Here is a 24,558-nt window from a genome sequence, read left to right on the forward strand (position 1 = left end):
GTCGGCAGAAGAGTGGATCATATAATGGTGGTTTCTCCTGTAAAGGTGTATTGTTGATTATGAGGCTATTTTGATCACCAGAGGATCCTATGATAAGTTTATCAACGAACGTCTTATGTTGGTCAAGGAGGCACTACAGTTAATGGAAAGTATTTTTCCAACTGCGTCTCCTTCACAAACGGAGAAATTTGAAAGCAGTAAAGAATGTTCTGGAACTGCTGATATGTAACTGCACAGTTCTAGAATATCAAGCCGCTCTAAATCTGTCGCACAGCCCAACTAAGGAAATCGCTTGGCGATTTGGTTGTGACAAGATATGTAATTTTAAGAAAACAATTGTAAATACTACTGTAAAGAATAACATCATTTTGTAGCTCATTTTTGTATAGTTGGCCTTAATCCTTATACTGATGAGTTTCAAATGGTCATTGGAGGATTATTAATAGTTTTAAACATTATGGAATGAAAAATACAAATATGTTTATATAAAAAGAACCGCTAACCACTAGATTGGAAACCAAATAACAAATAAGAGCAAAGTAGGTTAAAAAAGCGCAGATTTAGAACTTAAGAAATTAAGGTTAAAATAACAAAATGATTTTTAGAGAGGGATGGTCCACCAATGACAGTGGTATGTCTTCGGACTTACAGCGCTAGAAACATGGTTTCGATACTGTGGTGGGCAGAACTCTAATAGCCTACTGTTGAGCGTTATAATGTTGCAGTCAATCCCACTATTCGTTGGTAAAAGAGCAGCCCAAGAGTTGGCGGTGGGTGGTGATGACTAGCTGCCTTCCCTCTAGTCTTACACTGCTAAATTAGGGACGGCTAGCACAGATAGCCCTCGAGTAGATTTGTGCGAAATTCAAAAACAAGCAAACAAATAAAACTAGTGTTAACAGCGTGGAATACAAAAAATAAACAAAACCAGTGTTAAAAGCGTGGTATACAAAAAATAAACAAAACTAGTGTTAACAGCGTGGTATAAAAAAAAAAAACACAACTAGAACCAACAGTGGTAAAGAAGTAAGAAACGAAACTAGGATAAACAGGGTGATGATGAAAGAATAAATGAAACGAGCAGTAACAGAGAAATATTGAAAACTAATTAGGTCCAATATATGAATGATAATATGTGACTCAAAGAATGATTACAAAATAAAACAATAACAAAGTGACACTCAAAAGTAAGATGAACAAAGTAATGACGAAACAATGAATAAAATTAGTACAGTTAGTATTGGTGATATAAACAACAATATTAGTACCAACTGAGTGATGATGAAATAAAACTAGGGTTAACAATGTAAAGGTGAAAAAAACAAAACAAAAACGAATTAATAAAATAAAAAACAAAATTATGATAAAATAAAACGAAGATCGAAAAATGAGACATGACTGAACGTAAAGAGCATGTAACGTAAGAATTAACAAACAGAAGGACAAATGCGAGCAGAAAACAGACAAAAGATGTCTTTAATGTTAACGACTAAAAGAACGTTCGTTTGTTTTTGAATTTCATGCAAAGCTATGCGAGGACTATCTGCACTAGCTGTCTCTTATTTTGCACACAGATGGAAGGCAGCTAGTTATACCACCCACCGCCAACTTTTGGGCTACTATTTTACCAAGGAATAGTGGGATTTACCGTCACATTATAACGCTCCCACGGCTGAAAGAGAAAGCATATTTGGTGTGACGGGGATGCGAACCCGCAGATTACGAGTCGAGTGCCTTGACCACATGGCAATGTCGGGCCGAATAATTTTCGTGTATTTTATGTTTAGGCTATGATATTACAAGCAGTAATCAAAATGAAATGGCAGCATGCTAAATACAGTTCAAGGCTTTCAAAGGAACTACTAGAAACCAAAGCTTCTATTTTCATCATTAGAATGAACCACTCTTCAGTTTTTTTCCTGCTAAGTGCAAAAGGCTTCTCATTGCCGATAGCATTCGGCTGAGACTTAATAGTAAGTGTGCCCAGACTATGAGCCCGAGTACTTAGGTTTGCGAAATATTACTGCAAATTCATGCTCCAAACTTGAGAAGATTGTTGGTGAATCCTAAGAATGATAGTCAAATTGCACTCTTTGATTAGAGTGACCCGAGAGATGAGGAGTGGGGGGTAATGTCGACAGCTGCTTTACTGCTAATCTATTAAAATAAATAGTTTTTATACATTTTTGCTTAAATATTCAAAACAAACAAATATAAATGCTGAGCTTAATATCGAGTTTTCTGTTAGTTTAAAGATTTGTATGTTCTACGTACTGAATTTTGACTATATCAATTGGTTTTTCACAATCATATTAACTAAGACATTAAGTATTTAAAAATTATGAAGGAGGGTGGGGGATACCTGGACTACAGAGATCTCTGATGAGGCCGTTTAGTCTTGTGCATCATGTTTCGCAAGATGGCGCTCTGCTTGAAAATAAACATCGTTATTGGTCTCTTATTTCCAGATTTCTAGAAAAATAGAAATTTAGAAATTGGTATATTCTTTACAAAAAAGTACACATAAAACGGATCGACTGGTAAGAACAAAGAAGACAATGAACTAGATGAGGAAGAAGTAAACGACATTCAGAATATTATCTATAAATATAAGTAACTAATTCTACTAACCAACGTTCTAATATTCTAAATTTTCCATAATTTATCAAAATTTAACTCCCTGACTGGTTCGAAGCTTTCAGACACTCTTAGGTTTTTACTTGAAAAATGGGATTTTTCTTTTTTTTCTTAAAATATTATCTATAAATATAAGTAATTAATTCTACTAAGGAATGTTCTAATATTGTAAATTTTCTATAATTCATCAAAATTTAACTTCCTGACTGGTTCGTAATTTTCAAACTCTCTTAGATATTTTATCTGAAAAAAATGGGATTTTTTTCCTTATTTTTCTCTTTATTTTTTAGGTTGTCTACGTAACAGCTACTTTTCCTTACATTGTTCTCGTTATTTTCTTTTTTCGCGGGATCACTTTGGATGGCATGAAAGACGGGATTGTTCATCTCTTTACTCCAGACGTAAGTTGGAATGGTTATATCCAAATAACATGTTTTAATAAATCAATCAAAGTATTTGCTTTGCCTCTCAGTATAACTTAAAATGGCTATCTGTAGTTATTTGTACTTGAAATTATCGTTTTCTTAGTTTTAAATATTGAATTTTCAGTGTTTCTAATTAAATAGTTTATAGGAAATGCTCCGAATTTATGATTATTAGCGGCATTGCTAAATTAATAAATCCAGCGAAGGATAAGTACAAAATATGTATATTTTATTTTATTTTTTACCATATCCATAGGTTTTTAAAGAAAGTTTTGAATTTTCTTTCCTAACCGGTCCCTTAGTGATACAGCGGCATGTCTGCTGACTTACAACGCTAAAAATCTGGTTTCGATACCCGTGTTGAGCAGAGCACAGATAGTTCTTTGTGTAGCTTTCTGCATAATTACGAACAATAACTTTCCTTTACTTTGACAGATTGTGACAACAATAAAAGCATATTTTTCATAAAGTCAGTTTATATGCCCCAGTTATGTAATCATTCTTTTCAGAATACATACATTTTTATTCTAGAACATTCGCCTCATGCTGACATCTTTATTCTTCCCCTGGTGGGACAATAGTAAGTGAACGGACTTATTATGCTAAAATCAATGGTTCTATTCCTCGCGGTGGACACCGCAGATTTTCCAACGTGACTCTGTTCTAAGATAAATAAAAGAATGAACTGATATCTAAATATCATTATTCATGCAAATATTAATGAAGAAAGTGTTGAATATTGTTTTCAAACTAAACCTCGCACTTTTTTTCTTACCTTTTAGTGGGCAAAGCTTGCTGATCCAATCGTCTGGTTGGAGGCTGGGACTCAAATTTTCTTCTCCTTAGGCTTAGCATTTGGAGGACTCATTGCTTTCTCTTCTTATAATCCTGTCCATAATAACTGTTACCGAGACGCTATTTTGGTTTCAACATGTAACGCAGGAACATCGATGTTTGCAGGAATAGTTGTGTTTTCTATTTTAGGTAAGGATCTTAAAATAACACTGGTTGACCTTTCTGAGGTGTTTTGACCAACATTGGACATTTTAAGTAAGTATTAAATCCCTTTTTAATGTAGTAAACGCACTGTTAGTAGTATTTATGTTCTAGCTCACGGACTCCTAGCAACATAAACTTATGATTGCTTTAAATAGAAAAATTTTAACACGTCAGGTTATTTTAGGTAAGGAACTTCTAAAAGGCAACTAGCTAACTTAAGTGACCCTTTAACGTCGACGGTTATTCTAGGGAAGAAACTGTTAACAGTGTCAGCTATTTTAAGTGACTCTTAACATTGTCGGTTAACTTAAGTTAACAATGCTGGTTATTCTTTAGAAAGAAATGTTAATGCAGATAGTTCCATTAAGTGACTCTTAAAAATAATGGTTATTCTTGAGAAAAAAGTGTTAATACAGACGGTTATAGTGTAATATGCGACTATTAACACTAATGGTTATTCTTAGGAAAGAAGTACAAACACAGTTGGTTATCTCAAGTGAATATTAACGTCGCCAATTATTCTAGGGAAAGAACTTTTAACAATAGTTTCTTAACATTGTAGGAGACACTGGTAGGTGAATATTCTTAGCAATACTAGTTGTTTTGGCAATGCCACTTACTCTAGATTATGGATTTCTTATGACGTACATTTGTTTGTTTGTTTTTTAGTTAACAAACTTTCAACGATGTTGGTAAGTTTGTAAAAAATTTCTATCAATAATAATTATTGTGAATAAGGGACTGCGAAAATTTGTAACTATTTTAGTTAAGGAATACCAAACAATACCGATTAATTTAAGTAAAGGTATTCTAGCTGGAGAAAAATCACCCCCTGGACGGAAGTTATGTAAATTCATTTTGATGAAAGGTTATCTGAAACATGAAAAGTTGTTTCCCTTACATGTAATTGGAAAAATCGCACATAAAAATTGCAACATAAAACATGAAACCACAAGTTTGCATATATCTCCTCATGGACCTAATGAATATTCCTACAAAATTTAGTGAGAGTCTATCAGTGAGTGAGTAAAACTTCCCATACAAATCCCAAAACTGAAAATTTGTATTTCTCCTTGGACCCAAGGAATCCTCACACTAACTGTGATGAAGATCGATTTATAGGGGGCAAACTGATGGTAAAAAAACGCAAAATGCAAAACTGAATATTTCTATGCACCTCTGCATGGATCCAATGAACCTCCATGTTAACTTTAGTGAAGAGTTATCCACACCATGTGATGCAGTTATATGGATATACAATAGACAGTACTATTATATTCATATAGATATATCTATACCTGTATGTTCGACTAAAGTTTTCTTTTTTCCGTATCCATCCGAGAAATTTATTACTTATTGTATAGGATAGTACAGGAGGAATCGTTATCATTTTCATACGAGAAAAGAGAACATCTTCATGAGACTGACAAAGTACCATTTGGTTTACAGGTTTCAAGGCCCACATGGCCCACGAGCGCTGTGTTCAGGAGCGGTACGAACTCCTCAGTTCGTTTTCCAATTCCTCAGTGATTTCATCTCACCTGACACGAGACATAATAGCAAAACTACTGAACAGCACCGATATAATCGTTCCATACGACTTCCCTGAATGTGACCTGAAAAAAGAACTGGAAAAGGTAAATTTTAATTTACACAGGGTATACATGAATACCAACCGAGGTCACTGGAACAGATGATAAGAGTGTCTATTAGCTTCTAAAATGTATACAAACAAATATATAAATCAGAAGTCAACCACATATGTGTAATCCAGGTCAACGGAATAGATGAAAAAATATATACATAATTTGTTACTTTAACTCATAAACAAGCCGATAAAAAACAAACAAAAAACGCTGCCTCAACTGAAAAGATCCCAGGGTACAAGCTAAAATGTGGGATTATAAAATGCAGCGTTTTTTAAAATTTGTTTTCGTTTCGGCTTGTTCTCAGGTTAATATAACAAATTATGTAATTAGGATTTGCTGTTTTTAATGCAGTCCTTCCTAATGATTTTACTATTTAACTTCATTAGAATGTAATTATTTTCACTAAATATATACATATATATACAGGGCGTGGACAAAAAGAATCTCCCTTGGGGGCACATTTTTTGTCCAACCCCTGTATATATAGCACTTTTAACTGAATGAGAAAAGTGATGAATCCTGGAATTATCGAAGATGAGTCAGTTGCAGAGAGATGAGAAAATCTTTCCTTTCTTTTATTTTATTTTTTTGGAAGATACATATTTCTGCAGAACTATGCTATTCTTTAATCCAATATCATTATGAAAGAATTAACAAACAAAAAACAACTTCCATCAGAGATTTATTTTTATATTGTTCATTACAGGTAGAGAGCGCATATTGAATTATATTAAGTTTAGGTTGCTTATTTTAGAGCAACGGTATATTAAGCCACGGAGAATCAAACGTCAAATTTTACGCTTGTGAACCTGTAGATTTATCGCAGTTCCACCGGAAAGGAGAGACTTTATGTTGATTTTTTTTTTTTATAGTCACAACAATTATAAATAACCGACAGATTAAATAATGGATAAAATCACTCAACTTCTATGTAAAATACGTAAGAAACCCCAGAAATTATTCGTAGTATAAATTTCAGTACTCAGAATACTTTCATTTACATTTACTTTCATTTATTATTAGGTACTCTGTTAACCAAAATGTCGTGGACCCTCAAACATTCAATACATAAACAGTTCAAAACATTTGTTTAGAAAGGATTGCTGGAGTTAATACAAGCGTTTCTAACTACAAGTAAAATGTTATGCATTTAATATTTTCTTTTGAAATGTACTTATTGTTAGATAAAAGTAAAATTCAGCGTCATTGGTACTTTAAGGGATAGGTGACTTGGCAGTTCTCTAAAGGAGTATATTATGGAGGGGAGGGAAGTGAAAACCAGAGTGAGTAGGAAGAAAGAATAGGGGGAGAATAACGACCCTTTCAGTGAAGATCGTTTGTTTGTTTGTTTTAAATTTCGTGTATAGCTACACGAGGGCTATCTGCGCTATCCGTCCCTAATTTAGCAGTTTAAGACTAGAGAGAAGGCAGTTAGTCATCACCACCCACCGCCAACTCTTGGGGTACTATTTTACTAACGAATAATGTGACTAATCATCACATTATAACGCCTCCATGGCTGAAAGGGAGAACATGTATGATAGGAGGGAGATTTGAACTTGCGATTCTCTGATAGCGAGTCGACCGCTTTAACCACTTGGACATGCTGAACTTTTCCTAAAGAAAGTCTTACACATGGAATAACATTGAATTGAGATTTCCTTTGAAAAAAAATAACGTAAGAACTTTAATTATTAAAAAAGTACTAAATACAAAAATTTAACCTGTGAAAATTCTAATAATTATCACATATATTACAATTGCCTTGAAGTAAAGTTGAATAAAATAATATGTATATATCTGTGTGTGTGTCAAGCGGATGGCATTTTGAATGTTTGCCTATGTATAAGAATCATCTTCGACAAGGCCCTTTATGGCTTAAGATACTAAAATATTTTCTTTTAAATATGCATTAAAACTAAATAAAATTACATAATCCATACTTTAAGCTCAATACGGCCCTAAAGTATAGCTACTTTTTATTGAGACATTTCATTCTCAGTCATATTTTATTTTCGAAAGGTTAATTTATTTTTATTTTCCTAGAAGTAAATACTATCAGAAAACTGTTGTTTTTTTTTCCTTTATCACTTGTCAAAATTGAATGAAATCTCTAATAAGCTTGTAGTGCCAAATCATACAGACATTATCTTGTTTCCTCTTTCTAGAGCGCCTCTGGAACAGGATTAGCATTCATTGCATTTACGGAAGCTGTTAACCAATTTCCTGCGGCGCCTTTTTGGTCGATTCTTTTCTTCTTGATGCTCTTTACCCTCGGTATTGACTCTCAATTTGGAACGCTAGAGGGCGTTATTACCTCTATTGTTGATCTAAAGTTGTTTCCGAATCTACGTAAAGAGATCTTGACAGGTAGTATTTACTTATTTTTTATTCTTAATAAAACAACAAAACTAAACTATGCAAAGACAAAAGTAGGCCTAAGTGTTACTTTGTTGAAGTATGTGGAAGATTTTCGTGAATTTTACTCAGAATTTCTTTTTAAGTGATGTCAAACTTAATGATCCAGGAATAAAAATCGAAGCTATATCTGATTCAAACTATATATTTATCTCAAAAAAATAAATCCAAAGTTAAATAAATTAAATATATTATTTGTAGAATATTCAATAGATGCCATCAAGCTTAGCACGCACCGAGATTGCTCAAGTGCATTTTTAGGTCCAGCATGGCTCATAATCTGAGGTTCACGGGTTCGAGTCTCCGTCATACCACACATACTCGCCCTTTCAGCCGTGGGGACGTTATAATTGACAGTAAATCCAGCTATTCATTTGTAAATGAGTAGCCCAAGATTTGGCGGTGGGTGGTGATGACTAGCTGCCTTTCCTCCAGTTTAACACTGCTAAATTAGGGACGGCTATCGCAGATAGCCCTCATGTAGTTTTGCACGATATTCAAAACAAAGAAACAAATGTATATTTAATGATTTTATGTTTATACGTTTGGCAGCTTAGTTAATATTACAATCGTGAAATAGAAGGAAAACTATTCTCATTTCTTAATTATTAATTATTATAATCAATGAGCTGCTGTTACACGTCCTTACTTTCATTTCTTTTGGAGAATATGTATGGACTCCACCTAAAACAAAATGCTAGTGAATAAAGAACCTAGCATATTTACCCAAATGGATAAAGTGTTGTTATAAAGGAAGAGTTAGAAGAAAGAAACATCCCATGTAAAGTAGAATTAAAACTGAAAACAAGTCTGATTGAAGAAGATATTGAGAACCTTCAGAGGAATTGCAATTAAAATTTTGAAATAATACAAGAGGACATCAGAAAATGTACAGAGAGGCTATAATGACAAAATTAATGAAGTCAAAGGTGGGATAGAAAAGGATATCAGTGACAGATTAAAACATATGTAAAGTTAATTATTAAATGAAAAGATTAAACCAGCTATAAGACTTTCCAAATCAACTCAATAATTTCAACCTAAAACACCATTTATTACGAAATACCGAATAGGATAACTTGTTTGTTGTACACCTATCACTACCAATGGTGTTCCATCTGTTAGCGAACGACATTTCTTGACAATACCAGCCGTAACACTACTAAATCAAGTTCCAAATTACAGCTGGCCAGTTCCACTTCAGCTAATTGAAAAAAAAACAACGAACTATTTTAGAATATACTATGAGAGTGAAAAGAGGCTTAGTTTTAAATCATTTTCAAGATGAACAGGTAGAATAGTGAACAACATGCAATCAATTTTGCTGCTCATTTAGAAAGGACCAACGTTGACAACACTAAGCAACCAGTAATTTTCCAGCTGAGAGCTCTAACAACTATCAAACATTGTTAGCCACATAATCGAACAAGTACAAAATGTCCTACCGAAAGAAGCATTCAGAGCAAAGGTCCAGAATGGGGTACAGAAGAAAGAGGAGCCCTCAGTCGAACTTGCAGAAGATTTAAAAAGGTTTTCCAATTATCTTACCGACATGATTATCGCAAAGTGATGGATTCGTTGGCACATAGAAAATTGGCAATGAAACTTCAATTTATTAAAGTTGCAGATAAAATACCAGAGGAACCATCTAGAAGTTATGGAATTATGAGATTATGTAATACTGAAACATCAACTTCCCTTAACATTAGTCTAGAAAGAGGGAAAGAATTGATGAGCCTGCTAGTTTTACACTAAATTGGAGAAATAAACCACAACAAAATAACATAACATAATGCTTAGGGGCAACAAGAGACCTATTGGTCCATCTTGGCTGTTCCATCCTCTAAGCAAAACTAATATTATTAAAAAAATTGAAAGCTAGCTCTTATAATTCATGTATATATCAAACTTTCTTTTAAACTCACTCAAATTTACTACTCCCACAACATCCGTAGGCAACCTATTCCAAAGACCAATAACTCTATTTGGAAATTTTCTTAGCTGAAGACGACTTCGACCTTACCTAAATCTACATTTGTAGCCCCTAGTTCTATAATTCTTCTAGTTGAATATGAAAAATGTTGATGCATCAACATTATCAATTCCATCTACAATCTTCAATACTTCACTCACATTTCCTCTCACTGTTCAGGAAACAATTATAAGGATCTTAATATCTCCACGTATGACAAGTCTTTCATTTCGGGTACCATTTTGGCACCCTCCTCTGAACTCTTTCCAACAATTCGATGTCTTTCCTAAGGTAAGGAGCCTAACCAGTGATCTATGCAATGAAATTATAACCTCTTTAGACTTGTATTCAATATTTCTGTAGACACAACCTGAAAATCTTATTTGCTATACTCCTAGTAACAGCACACTGCTTGAACAGCTTAAGAGACTGATCAACCATTACACCAAGATCCCTTTCTTTCATGACACTGTTAAGATGATTTCCATTCAAATTATACTGATAATTCAAATTATGATAACCCACATGCAGTATCTTGCACTTATGCTTAAAACTCATCTACCGTTTATATACCCAACTCAATAAATGATCTAAAAACAGCAGCGCCCTCTTCACACCCAGCAACACCAGAGACCTTGATGTTATCAGCAAATTTAAGTAAATTATTGACCATTCCTTTATCTATGTCATGTATGTAAATGAAAAAGCAATGGTTCTAATACTGAGCCATGCAATATACCATTTGCAACATTAATCTAGTTTGATTTAACCCCATTTATAACAACCCTTTGCTTTCTTCCATCAAGCTACTTTTCTGTCCAATTAGTTAACTTATCTCTCACATCTATAGAGATAAGTTTTTTTGCAAGACTTTTATGTTGCACTTTGTCAAATGTTTTCTAAAAATCTAGATACATCAAATCTACACTCTTATCTTCATTTACGTATGCAGTAACATTTTGAAAGAATATTAAAATACTTGTTAGGTGAGATTTTCCATTAATGAAACCATGTTGACTATCCTATAAAATTCTAAACTTTGTTAAATGACTTTACAAAGTATTTTTTGTCAGACTTTCCAAAATTTTCCCACAACTGATGCAAGACTAATAAGCCTATAATTACTAGGACGACTTCTATTACAACTCTTACAGATAGGCGTAACATGAGCTAATTTCCAGTCTGTTGGTACTTGTCCGTTATTCAAGAACATACAAAAAATTGTGGCAAGTTGGATATATAAGCCATTTTGACTTCCTTTAAAACCCTTGGGGAAATATTATCTGACTCAGGAGGTTTAACATTCTTTAAACTTTTATTTTAAAATTTTATTTTAACAAGCTCAAAATTTATCCAGCTGTCTTGTTCAACTTTATTCTCATATATCAGTTGTTTAAGGTAAAGAATGCTGCTTAAGTATACATTAATAAAAACTGAAGAAAAAGTATAATATAATAACCTAGTCATTTCATAATCATCAGTTACAAACCTTCCTTTATCCTCCCTCAAGGGTCTTATCCCCATCCTAACAGTTTGCTGACCCCTAATGTATTTAAAAGAACTCTTACTGTTAATCTTTATGTTTTCTGCCAAATGTTTCTAATACATCTTTTTGGATACCTTAATTTCCTGTTTGATAATCTTCCAAATTTTCTTTAACGCCAGCCAATTTAAATGTCTTAAATTTTATCTCTTAACGTGGTTTTTTACTTGCAGCTACGTTTTTCTCTTTATAAAAAATATATTTGTTTTGAATAGCGAAGACATTTTTCACATTTGCTCGGTGTCTCCATATAACTCAACTACCAAATTCATAACAGATAATTCTTGTTACATCTCTCCAAGATTTGCTCTTTTGAAAATTGGAATCAAAATATGATTAGCCTTGATTTTCATATGCAACAAAACATCATACCTAATACAACAACGATAATTTGTACCTCCAATTTCCACCCTCTCAACCACTTCTGCACTACTAGTTGAAATAAAGTTAAAATAACATTATTTCTAATAGGTTTCTTGATCAACTGGTGAAGAAATTCGTCTTGAAGATTGTCAAGTAACCTTTCTTCCTCATGGTTTGACTCTAGCATTTCCCAATCAATATGGCCTCCATGCGGATTTACAACGCTAAGAACTGGGTTTCGATATCCATGATGGGTAGAGCACAGATAGTCTTTTTTGTAGCTTTGTACTTAATTACAAACAACAACAGCCCAATCAATATGTTTGAAATTAAAATAATTTATAATTATGACTTCATTAACAGCTGAAATTTTATTACTCTAAAGATTCATCTGGTGGTCTGTAACAAGTTTCTACTAAACTGTTTTCTCCTTGGTATCCACTAATAAGAATTCAAATGGATTCAATCTTCTTGCTATTATTCTCAGCTTCAACAGGATGTAATTCACACTTTACATATAGTGCCACTCCTTTTTACTTCTCTTTACTACTCTGACCTTATTAAATAACCTACAACCATGTATTTCAAATATATTTCTGTCATTAAAATCATTTGCATTTAACCATGTTTCAGTTATTACCATTATATCAAAATCCACTAGTGCCCTAAAGTAATCTATTTTATTCTTTATATTTCTAGCATTACAATAGTAATAATTAGGCCTATTCTTATAGTCACTTGTATATTGATTTACTATTCTAAACTTTCCTCTACATCTTGATTTTGTTTCATTTAGTCTATCTTTGCCCTCATCACTATCTAGTCCTTGTTTAAAACTTCCGTTACAGCTGTGTTGATAGTCCTACAAGCATGTTAGATCCTTTCCTACTTCAGTGTAAACCACTAATTCCAAAAAGTTCCCTCCTTTCCCTGAACTGATCCAATAAGTCTGACCAGTTAACCTGCTCATACTATATTGATTTTAGCCCTAGTGATCTACTCAAAATGTCATCTCCAGAATCACTTATTGTCGGTATCTTTGACACAGTTGATTTATAGCCTTTATCTTTAAATGCTTTCATTAACCACTTGTACTTAATAATTAGCTCCTGTGACTTACTTTTCACTATATCTTTAGCCATTATGTGCACAACAAAGACTGCATCGTAGCCAGTTTCCTTCATTATATCTCTTGTTCTATCAGTTATGCCTTCCATTTGTACTCCAGTGTAGCATAATTTAACTCTATTTTCCCTATTTGTCCCGCAGACTACTTTATACACATGCTGTATATTTGATAATCATTTATAACTATAACCACTTTAAGTTCATAATCTATATCCTTCTCTATTCCTTTTTCTCTTACACCTCTCTCCAATAGTTCCTCGTCTACACAAGTCAAGGGCTAAACTCTGTTGCTCAAAAGAATAGAGTCTTTACAAATAAGATCAGTACTTCCAACTGTAATACTACCCCCTCTAACTTCCTGAATTTCATTGTTAATCTTAGCTGATGCCTCCCTTGCATGTAAAAGATTAAGCTCCTCTTGAAGTCCTACTGTCATTTCCAACACTTTATACTTTTCTTTATCTATTTCCTCAACTTCAATAAGGATAACCTCCAACTTTTTCTCCAACCTACAAACTCTACATATAGATTAAACATCCTAAATACTAACTTCCTCAAAAGTACATAGTAGTCCAGATTTCCCTTTCTTTGTACCTATTTTACCTAACAAACTCTGAATGCTTAACCTCCAAACTAGTCTTGGCCATTGTATTATTTGTAAAATTAAAATAAACACCCAGAATAATGATTAAGTACCAGTATCCGTTGGTAACACTGTTAAGCCTAAGTTTTATAATTAGTTATTTTTAGACTGTATTTGTTAAATAAAATAATGTATTTAATTTGTCTTACAATCTCACTACAAAATGAATTATAACTAAGCCTAAAAATTACTTTTAATACATATATTTTATGTGATAAGATGGTATTAATTATTTAAACCTCTTTACCCAAGTATCATTTACTTGCACGTTACAAAGTTTTAATGACTTTGTTTGTTTTGTTTAGAACTTGCGCAAATTTACATGAAAACTATCTGCTCTAGCTGTTCCTAATTTGGTAATGAAAGGAAAAGCAGTTAGCCATCACCACCCACTGTCAACTCTTGAGTTATTATTTTACCAATCAATAGTGAGATTGACTGTTACATTATAAAGCTCCCATAGATTAAAGGGCGAGCATGTCTTTTGGAACAGGGATTCGAACCCGTGACTATAAGATTGCGAGTCAAGCGCCCTTACCACCTGGCCATAGATGTTTTATGTGTAACTTTTATCTATTTTTATTATGTTGTTCAAGGGACGTCACAATCCAGGAAAGAGGCAGTATTGTAAGTTTTAATTTTAACGTTTTAATCTATTTCGCTTAAGAAAACTGCAGGTCACAATTGTGGCATTAAGATCAAAAGTTTGAATATAAGCCTTAATAGCTCTAAAGATTTGACGTCAAATTTTCCAATAAATTCAAGGGTAGGATATAAATATGAGGTTCGAGAAAAACTTTGAAGAATACAGGGAGTTTGTTGTAGCCGGTGGGGTGAATTGGTCAGCGCGTTTTCGCTTTTACGGAAGGAAAAAGCAGACAGACAACTGCATAGAAAAAAACAACAACAAAACATTATCATAAAAAATATTGAGCGGGGCAGTGATATTCGGGCCCCAATTTAATTATTAGGACGCGTCCTTCCCTATCAGTTTGTGATTCTGAAATAGAAACTTCTAGTTTAGTTTTTAGTCAGGGTGTAATTTTGTAAAAAATGTTTATTCTGTCTTCCATCGATAATTAAGCCATCGTGGTATATATAGATTATGTTGACAAGAGGCTTAACCTATTTATCATAGCTTTTCCACTTAAAGAGAAGGGACTTTTTATTGCAGTATCGATAGAAATACATGTCTCGAGACTATAGGACTCGTGTAGGCGTGTCGCAAATAAGCCAGAGGGATCGATGCCGCATTCAAGCAAAACCATTCGAATCAAGTGTCAGAAAAATATAGTGCCTTGATGTATTGACGTCACACTCAATGCATGCTGTTAAGAATCATTGTACTTGAATAACTTCTATCACATTTTCCTCTCTATTTTACAGCAAATTGGTTCTTTAACAAAAGTACTGATCAAATAATGAGCATTTATATGAATCCGAAATGCATTTCCCACTGAGTTTCACTTACATTTTTTTTACACGTTTGAACTTTAACAGGTATTCTCCCTACAGATGATACATATAACTGCTAGGAAGTTCTAAGACAAACAAACAACACATGGGCCCAAAAGAGTATGCAGTCCTAAACAAACAACTACTCGCAAATAACTTTATTTTGAACTGACAAGCTAGAAGGAAAGTAGCTAGTCAGTAACAGAAACCGATTACTCTTGAACTACTCTTATCTGACCGAACAGTGGGATTTGGTCGTCACACTTATGGTGCATAGGGCCCTAAAGTATGGAGTGTAATTTTGAGGCATCAAAACTCAAACCATGTATTCTTGGATTCACTATCAAGATGTGCCAAACACTAAAGCCACACCCAGACTCCTCGTGATGTTTCCTACTGATTAACATGTGTGTTTAAAACGTACTCGATCATGCTTTGTCTCAAACGTTTTTGTTTAGCGCAGGACTACACATTGAACAATTTTAGCTCTGTCCGTCGCGGGGACCCTGCATGGTCATGTGGTTAGGGTGGACTAGAGGGAAGGCAGCTAATCATCACCACCCACCGGCTACTCTTGGGCTAATCTTTTACCAACGAATAGTGGGATTTACCTTCACATTATACCGCCCCAACAGCTGAAGTGGCTAGTATGTTTGGTGTGACGGGGATTCGAACCTGCAATCCTCGTATTACTAGTCCAGTGCCTTAACCACCTAGCCATGCCGGGCCCACCATGTTATGAAAACAAACGTTTTAAAGTATAAATACATTTAACTTCATTAGGAAAACAAAGGTTTAAAGTGTGCATGTGTGTTTTCTCATAACAAAGTCACATCGGGCTATCTGCTGTGTTCACTGAGGAGAATCGAACCCCTAATTTTAGCGTTGTAAATTCGAAAACTTACCGCTGTTCCAGCGGGAGAATTTAAAGTACAAACACACTGAATCTCATTTGGAAAGCAAAAGTTTTAAGGTACAAGAAAAATAAAAAAAAATGAGAATACAAAAATCTTTAAGCAGGGATCGTAAAAAAATACGCAAATAAGATACTGAACACATTATTTACTCAAATTACAAACCCTATTTTTGCTCCATGCTGTTACATAGAGTTATATTTTTGATCTCCAAACATTATTAAGAGTTACAAACTCGGACTTGATGATTGGAAAAGACTGTTATGGATGGATGAGTCCTAGTTTGAACTATTTGGTTCAAAGCGTAATTATTACGTCCGGCAAAAAAAATGAAAGATATCTTAATGCATATCACCTATGAAGCATGGGGAAGGCAGGGTAGTAGTTTGGGGGTGTTTTTCTGCTGAGGAGAAAGGAGATATTTTCAAAATAGATGCAATAATGGACCAGCGCAAGTACCACCAAATAATGATATGTCATGGTATACAATGGTGGCTAGCTTATCGGTAAAGGATTCTACTACTAACAAAATAACGACCCCAAACACTCAACCAACCAACACAGAAATTACTTAGCTGCTGGAGTCATTCAAATGATGCAACGATCCCTACAAGATCTTTATTTAAACCTAATTAAGTAGATATGGGATTTGAAAGATAAGATCAAAACTTGACAAATAAAATGTTACTTTCAAAGAAACTTAATAGGAATGTATTACAGACATTTGGATTAAAATCCCAAAGGACACTTTCGTTAAATATATTGCAACAATGCCTGAAAGACAGTGTGTAGTGATTAAAGTAAAAGAGGGACACAAACTATTGACTGTTTGTTAAACTCAAGCACTTTCACTGAGTTTCATTTTTACTAAATATAAAACTTAATAAAATCTTGATGTTTCACCTGTGATTTACCTTCCCGGTTTGTGTTTTAAATTGGCCTAAAATCTGTTTTGTCCTAACACATTTCCATAGTACTGTAGATTAAACAAATTAACTTTTCAATGCCCCTACAACCTTCACAGTAATTTATTCAGTATTATACAAGTAGGTTTGGGTGGAATATACCAAGCAGTTTTTGTTCTAGGCTGGCAAGACAATAATAATAATTACAAACTAGCCGTTTCAAATGTATTTTCATTTTCCTTGTCTTTGCAATTCTAACAAGTGTGTTTTTACATGTGTATATCTTTAGCAGTTACAGGTTTTAAAGCGTTGTTTGAACTGGGTCTTTACTGTTTTAGGTGCTTTTTGTCCGTAAGTTCTATGAGGGTTTTGTAGAATTCCTCATTTGTACCTCATTAGGAAATCAAACTCTTATAAAGTATGAACACAAAGAACCTTGTTAGGAAAACAAACGTTTAAAAGTATAAACAAACTGAAAACCGTTAGTAATACAAACTTTTTAAAGTATAACCATACGAAACTTCATTAAGAAGACAAACTTTTAAAGTATGAACACCAAACCTTATTCTAAATTTAATTTTTTAAATTAATAAATTATAAGAATTTTTCAATGAAAGTAACAATAAATTAATCACACTTTATCTGCTATCATCAGTGTCAACACTGCTTTATGCTCGATACCAGAGCTCATTAGCTGGCTGGAATACAACATTCACAGTATTGATTGACTTTCTATTTGTGTCATCAGTTACTTCGACAATAACTGTTTCTATGTAAACTAGGTCAAGTTTACGAGATTAAGTTTTTATCAGTTTTAACAAGGTTGTTGCATATCAGAATTAGGTTTATGATTTTTATTAACATCAAATTATTTATCTATTTTAACACACAGTTTGTTTGTTATTAATGTTATTTATCTATTTACTTGAGTTAACTCATTTTATCATTCGGAATAACTGATGAATTAGTTTATACTTTTTAAAGCGTAAACATACCGAACTTCATTACGGATACGAACTGTTTAATTTTTTTTTGTTTGTTTTTGAATTTCGCGCAAAGCTACACGAGGGCTATCTGCGCTAGCCGCCCCTAATTTAGCAGTGTAAGACTAGAGAGAAGGCAACTAGTCATCACCACCCACCATCAACTCTTGGGCTACTCTTTTACCAACGAATAGTGGGATTGACAGTAACATTATAACGCCCCCACGGCTGAAAGGACGAGCATGTTTGGTGCGACGGGGGTTCGAACCGATCTGTTTAAACCATACACAATGCTCTTTACTGAACGCTAAGTTAAGAATCAGCCCTTGTCACTCGTCTTTGTCCACTTAATAGTCGATTAATTTATTCATTTTGTAATGAAAAGTGTGTCACTATAGGAGAGGTATTTATATATGACATGGATTACAAGTTAAATAAATAAATATATATTCCGACACTTTATTGAACGTATAGTTCACTATCGTTATGGAAAATGACAGTGTTGTAAACTACAAACAGTAGAAACAGCTTAACCAAACCTCATAATGAAAACTGATGACATAAGTAGTTCCTGTGTCTGTCGTATCCTAGCCATTAGCTATAGTGCTCAACAAAAGGCCTTTTCTACATTAGATATAGCAAATACAATGTAGTTGATATATTATAGCTAGAAGCAAGTAACTGCCATGGAGATTCCGTGTTGTGTGAAACCCGAGCTGAATAAAGCTCCATAGCACTATAATAAATCTGAAATAAAGGGAACCCGATGGGAAAATTCGCAGAAGGACCCAAACATTCTGGGATATGCTTCTGATTATAACATATTCTAGATGTACTTCCGTACATCTGTTCTGTTTCAAAAGTAAATAAAACCAAAATTATTTTTTGCTCTTGAATTCATATGTTATGCTGTGTTATGCTGCAGAGCGCATAATTTATTTCCTGATTCATGGTAGTACAGATTGCAATGTTAAGGGTATCTTATGTGATGTCGTTTTAATTTCTACTGACTGACTGACGGACAACACACTACTATATAGCGGTGCCAATAATTAAAAGAGGTGACTACTTCAGATGGCCTTTGGCTCCCTTTTGGGAAAATATCTTTATTGCTATTCGTCATCCTTTTATTGGCTATCTATCTGATTAACATTAAAAACGAATATTTAACATGCTATAATTTGACATAAGCGTCATTTGTAATACAGACCTACAGCACTCAATTTGAATCTGTTAACTTTTACATGGTTATAAATGTTATAGATTATAATCTGAGATAGGTGTCTGAACATCTTAACAGACACAGCATTTTAAAGCATCCATGCGAATTACTCAACTTTTAAAGTAATGTTTTTTGTGCGTTGCTAGGCAATATTCTAAGATAGCTAAATTTTTTTTCGAGACAAGAATCTTAATGTATCCAAAACGAAAAGCTAATAATGGAAAAAAAGACAGAAAAAATCACAATTCTCAAAAGGAAGTAGTGTCATTATACATTATTATAATCTTGCTTTCCTTTGCCGGAGCTTAGTTTTTGTCCATTACGTACATGCATTTATATATATATATATATGAATGTAAGATGCATTCATATTTGATAAGTCAGGTTTATATAAAAACAAGATGATATGACCGCGTTGGAAAAAGCATATTCTATTTTAATTTTTTAACGTAAGAGAGAAAACATAAAAAACAATTATATCCAATAATCCCCAAGAGATTCTGGCAGAAGAGACTTTTATTCTGCGTCTTTAAAATGAATACTGCATATTTAAATAGAAAATTTATTCCACATCAACTTAAACATAAACTATTTAAAAAGGTAAGTTTTCGTAGATATTAGCCAAGTATTTTTATAAGTGATTCAAACAAATCTTTATTTAGTTACTTAACTGTTTTATTCAACGTGATTACGCGATTTATTAGTGGAAATTATAGAATTCAGTTTAGTCAATAAAGATAGTTTATTACTGGAGATATGACCCATATCATTGCGTGTGTTCTATAAATAATTTTGCATACAAGTCAGTACAAAAAGGAAAGCAAATGTATGGATGGCTAATATCAGTTCTTCAGGAACAAGATGGTAGGAATGGCATTCGCTTCATCCATACGTAATAGTACAGGAACACAGTGTAGTAGAATGTTAACAGATAAAAATAGGTTTTATTAAACTCATCTGTGATTGAATAGTTATATATATTTTATTATTATGTGTGGATGATACAAATGTGTTTGGGTGTGCTTTACATATTTTTGTCCTTTTTGATAGATCGTTGTATTGTATCAGGATGTATCTGCTATATACATATTTCTGTTGTATTATACATGTGTTTGGGTGAATTGTATTGGAATGTATCTGCTGTATACATATTTCTGTTGTATTATACATGTGTTTCCGTGTATTGTATTGGGATGTATCTGCTGTATACATATTTCTGTTGCATTTTACATGTGTTTGGATGTATTGTATTAGGATGTATCTGCTGTATACATATTTCTGTTGTATTATACACGTGTTTGGGTGTATTGTAGTAAGATGTATCTACTATATACATGTTTCTGTTGTTTTATGGTTTCAGGAGTGATCTGCTTAGTTTCTTTTGGAATGTCTTTAATTTTCTCACACGGCGGAGGTAATTACGTCTTCACCTTGTATGATGATTTCAGCGGTAATTTCCCTTTGCTAATTGTGGCCTTCTTTGAATGCATCGCTATATCTTACATTTATGGCGTTACAAGGTATGTTTTATTATTGGAATAATTGGATAAACTTGTAAAACTCTATCCTAGAATATAATGTAAACAACATCTATGTGATTCGTTATTACATATAAAGAGTTTCAAATTAATAATATCCTCTTAAATACAAGTAAAGGGAAAGCTAACAGTTATGATGATACAGGTAATATAGCATGGGTTGGGTATGCAGATAAACTTTGAGAAAAACATAGAAACTTTTCAGATTTTGTTATACTATTCTTTCGTAGAAAGTAATTTTACCACTTTTATCCACCAACCTCCGGATGTTACAAAATAACCATTTAATACTGAATTTTTCTAGCTACAAATATTGCAAAACATCTCTAACTTAGTGTTGTTCTTGTAGATACAAGTATTATAAAAATACCTTTATAACACTAATGTTCTTTTAGATACAAATGATTCAAATTATACATTTGCAACCTTGATACATAGCATACATCCGTAATATTACTCTTCTGTTCATAGAAGTTACGAAATAACTCTTTATTTTTGTTATTTAAGTAAACACTTAAAATAATTTATTTTGCATTAATACTATATTTCTTGGCGTCGAAGACGCACCCCCATTTTGATTAACTAAATTTTGAAAAAAAAGATAAACATAAGAATAAGGTCCTAGCGCTTCCACCAATCTTACCAAGATGTTTCATGGGTACATTAAATCCGCTTTTCCACTTCTAGTTTTTGTGAGTTATGTGCTTTGAAAGTGTATACCTTATATTACCACTGGATTATCTGTGTTATTACCAGTAGTAACGTTATTCTAAGCCCGAGGAGTTAAAAAGAGTGCCGATATTACAGCGTTATATGTACTGTGACCTGTTTCTGTGTATTTATTTGTTATTTAATACTAAGTAACTTAACGAGTCATATAGAGGGGCTTGGATTACTGTGTAGTATCTAAACACTTCATCTAGGCTTAAATTTAGGCCTATGAGCAACGTAACCTTCGGCCTAAAAGACGCAGGGTAAAATTTTGAGACTTATTTTGATGAAAAATAGCGTCTTCGACGCCGGGAAATACGGTATATCCTTCTGTATGTAGATATTACGAAACATCAATTTAATATTGTTATTCTTCTAGGTGAATAAACATATTTAAAATTTTAATTTTAGTCTTGTTATTCCTCTAGATATATATGTTATGAGATATCACCTTGATATTGTTATTCTCATAAGCTAATAAATATATTTAAAATTACTATTTTATTATTGTTATATTCCTTTAATATTACTATTCTACCAGGTAAAAATATATTTAAAACCTTAGTTAGTACTATTTTCATTCTACACATTGATATTACAAAATAACAAGTTAATTGATATTTTCATAAGAAAATAAATATATTTCGATATATTTCTTCAACATTGCTATCCTTCTAGATGTACATATTAAAATAATATTTTAATATTAATATTATTCTGAGTAAAGATATATAAAAATTCCTTTAATATTATTACCTCCTAGAAGTGGATGTTGCAAAGTATTAAGTTAATATTGTTATTTCCATCGTTAAATAAATATATTCAAAAATATTCCTTTAGAATTATTACCCTTCTAGAAACGGATGCTACAAAATTTCACTTTAATATTGTTATTCTTCAAGGTAAATATACTGAAAAAAATGTTACTTTAGTATTGTTTTACTTCTGGAAATAGATGTTATTCAGAAATTTCTTTAATATTGTTATTCCCCTTGGTAAATATACTGAAAATATTCTTGTAATATTATTATCAATATAAATATATGTGTTTCGAAATAACACTTTAGTATTGCTATTTTCCTTGGTAATTGTATTGAAAAACATTATTTTTAGTATTATTATACTTATAGACGTATTGTTATTTTCCTGGATAGATATACTGAAATAATTATTTTAGTATTGTTACCTTGCCAGAGATTGATGTCACGAAATATCTGTTAAATATTCTTATTCTTTTGCTTACGAATGTTACAAAATTATGTCTTTTTATAATTACCCACGTGTCCCAAATGCAAAACAAATCTAGCAAATGCCATGCCCTGTAAATGTCTAGATGCTCTAGATTATCTTGTTATTAACAGCCACGTATATCTCAGGTTATGAAAGAAAATTTCATTTTTTATTCTATTAACAAATGCTGTAAATTTCCATTCTATTATTATTATTACTTTCCAATTCAGGTGGCACTACTGATAGAGCAACCCTCTGGACGTTACTAAATAATACATTATATTTGGTTGTTACAAAAAATCGTGTCACCATTTCACATATTTTCCTTTAGTTGGCTCCCTGTAGATTAAAGCTTTGCGCGAAATTCAAAACAAACAAAAACAAAACCCTGTGGATTAAGAGTAAATTTACAGACTTACAATGATAAAATCCAGGGTTCTTTTCGCCATAATGAATCAAGCGTATACAACCTATTGTTTATTTCTGCGCTGAAACAAACAAACCCTTTTAGTTGAAAATAAATATTAGTTTTCTCCCACATTTGTAGATGTTATAAGATACCACATTTTTGTACAAGTTACAGGGCTTGCCTTCCTTAGAAACTAGGAAAAGTCTTCATCCCAAATTTAATTTTTAATCTTTGTTCTATACCACGGACCCCCCGCTAGAATATAAGAGTGTGACACCTTAAAGTGTGGTAATGAGCATATTACCCAAAACCATTTGGAATAATCAAAACGGATCTAAATTTTATTTAGTTTGTAGATCAAATGTAACTAACGTTTTAGATTCAAATATGTCTATTTAATATTAAAATATTGTTATAACTGTTTCTTCGGGATTGATCGGAGAAAGAAGAGTGCAAGGTCCAGTCCAATTCATGATAACAAAAAACATTTTATTTATTCGACTGCAAGTTCTACAGATAAACTTAACACTGATAGTCCTAAGTTTATGATAAATACTTTATATTTCTCAGAAATTCATACATTACTACGGATTCAATGCCCATGGGCTTATAAAGACCTAGGCTTATAAACGCTTTAAATAATAGGTCTAAAAAGTCGAAATAATTCCCTCCATCGGCTACAATTATGCAACTTGCTAATTTATTACGATGTACAATATGCATGGCGTATCACTTATTACTTCTTCAATAACACGAATTTAATATTCCAAATTATAATAAATAACCGACTAACAACTCAGTAAAATAATACCTTACTACCTCATACTCATTTTAACTTACAAATCGACATAAAAATGGTATAATCATTTATTCTAGTCTAATTTAAGTTTAAAACTATATACATTGTTCAAAAATTTGCCAGAGATAGTAGGTATGAAATATATACATTTTTATAAGACAGGCAATCAACGTATCGTCTAGGTACATTTCCAAGTTCTATGGATGAAAGACGTTAATCAGTATACGGAACAAAGTTAGATTCATTACCTCTTTTTATCTGAAGAAAATCACCTGCCCAAAACATTGTATGTTACCAACCGTAAGAAAATATAGTTTATGTTTTACTATTTCTCTGATGAATCTTTCAAAAATTTATCTAAATTAAATACATTGCCTATAATAAAGTAATGTCAGTTAATTATCCCCCTCATTTTAAAAGTGTTGGAAGGAATGCACCATCTCTACCAACTACTGCCTTCTATGCATCTGTGGTATAACTAAGGAAAATATAATAAAATACCAGTAATATCTTTATATTTTTATCTCCCCTTCCCCTTATTTTTGTCAGTTCCTGTTTTTCCCTTTCGCCCTAATCAATGTTCACGAAGAGTTGTTCCCAGTAAGTGTCTTCAGT

The 24,558-nt window shown here is 32.7% G+C and overlaps 1 protein-coding gene across 1 annotated transcript in view; it reads left to right on the top strand.

Moving 5' to 3' along the window:
- The window catches only part of LOC143238034 (sodium-dependent neutral amino acid transporter B(0)AT3-like), a 96,129-nt gene that overhangs the window by 61,089 nt on the left and 10,482 nt on the right, over positions 1 to 24,558 (top strand). The window contains exons 5-9 of the mRNA XM_076477933.1: positions 2,928 to 3,038; positions 3,845 to 4,046; positions 5,511 to 5,698; positions 7,879 to 8,080; positions 20,617 to 20,776. Coding sequence (XP_076334048.1) covers positions 2,928 to 3,038; positions 3,845 to 4,046; positions 5,511 to 5,698; positions 7,879 to 8,080; positions 20,617 to 20,776 — 863 coding nt within the window. The remainder of the gene's footprint in view (positions 1 to 2,927; positions 3,039 to 3,844; positions 4,047 to 5,510; positions 5,699 to 7,878; positions 8,081 to 20,616; positions 20,777 to 24,558) is intronic.

This window comes from Tachypleus tridentatus, chromosome 13, assembly GCF_004210375.1.
Source record: "Tachypleus tridentatus isolate NWPU-2018 chromosome 13, ASM421037v1, whole genome shotgun sequence".
NCBI classification, from domain to species: Eukaryota; Metazoa; Arthropoda; class Merostomata; order Xiphosura; family Limulidae; genus Tachypleus; species Tachypleus tridentatus.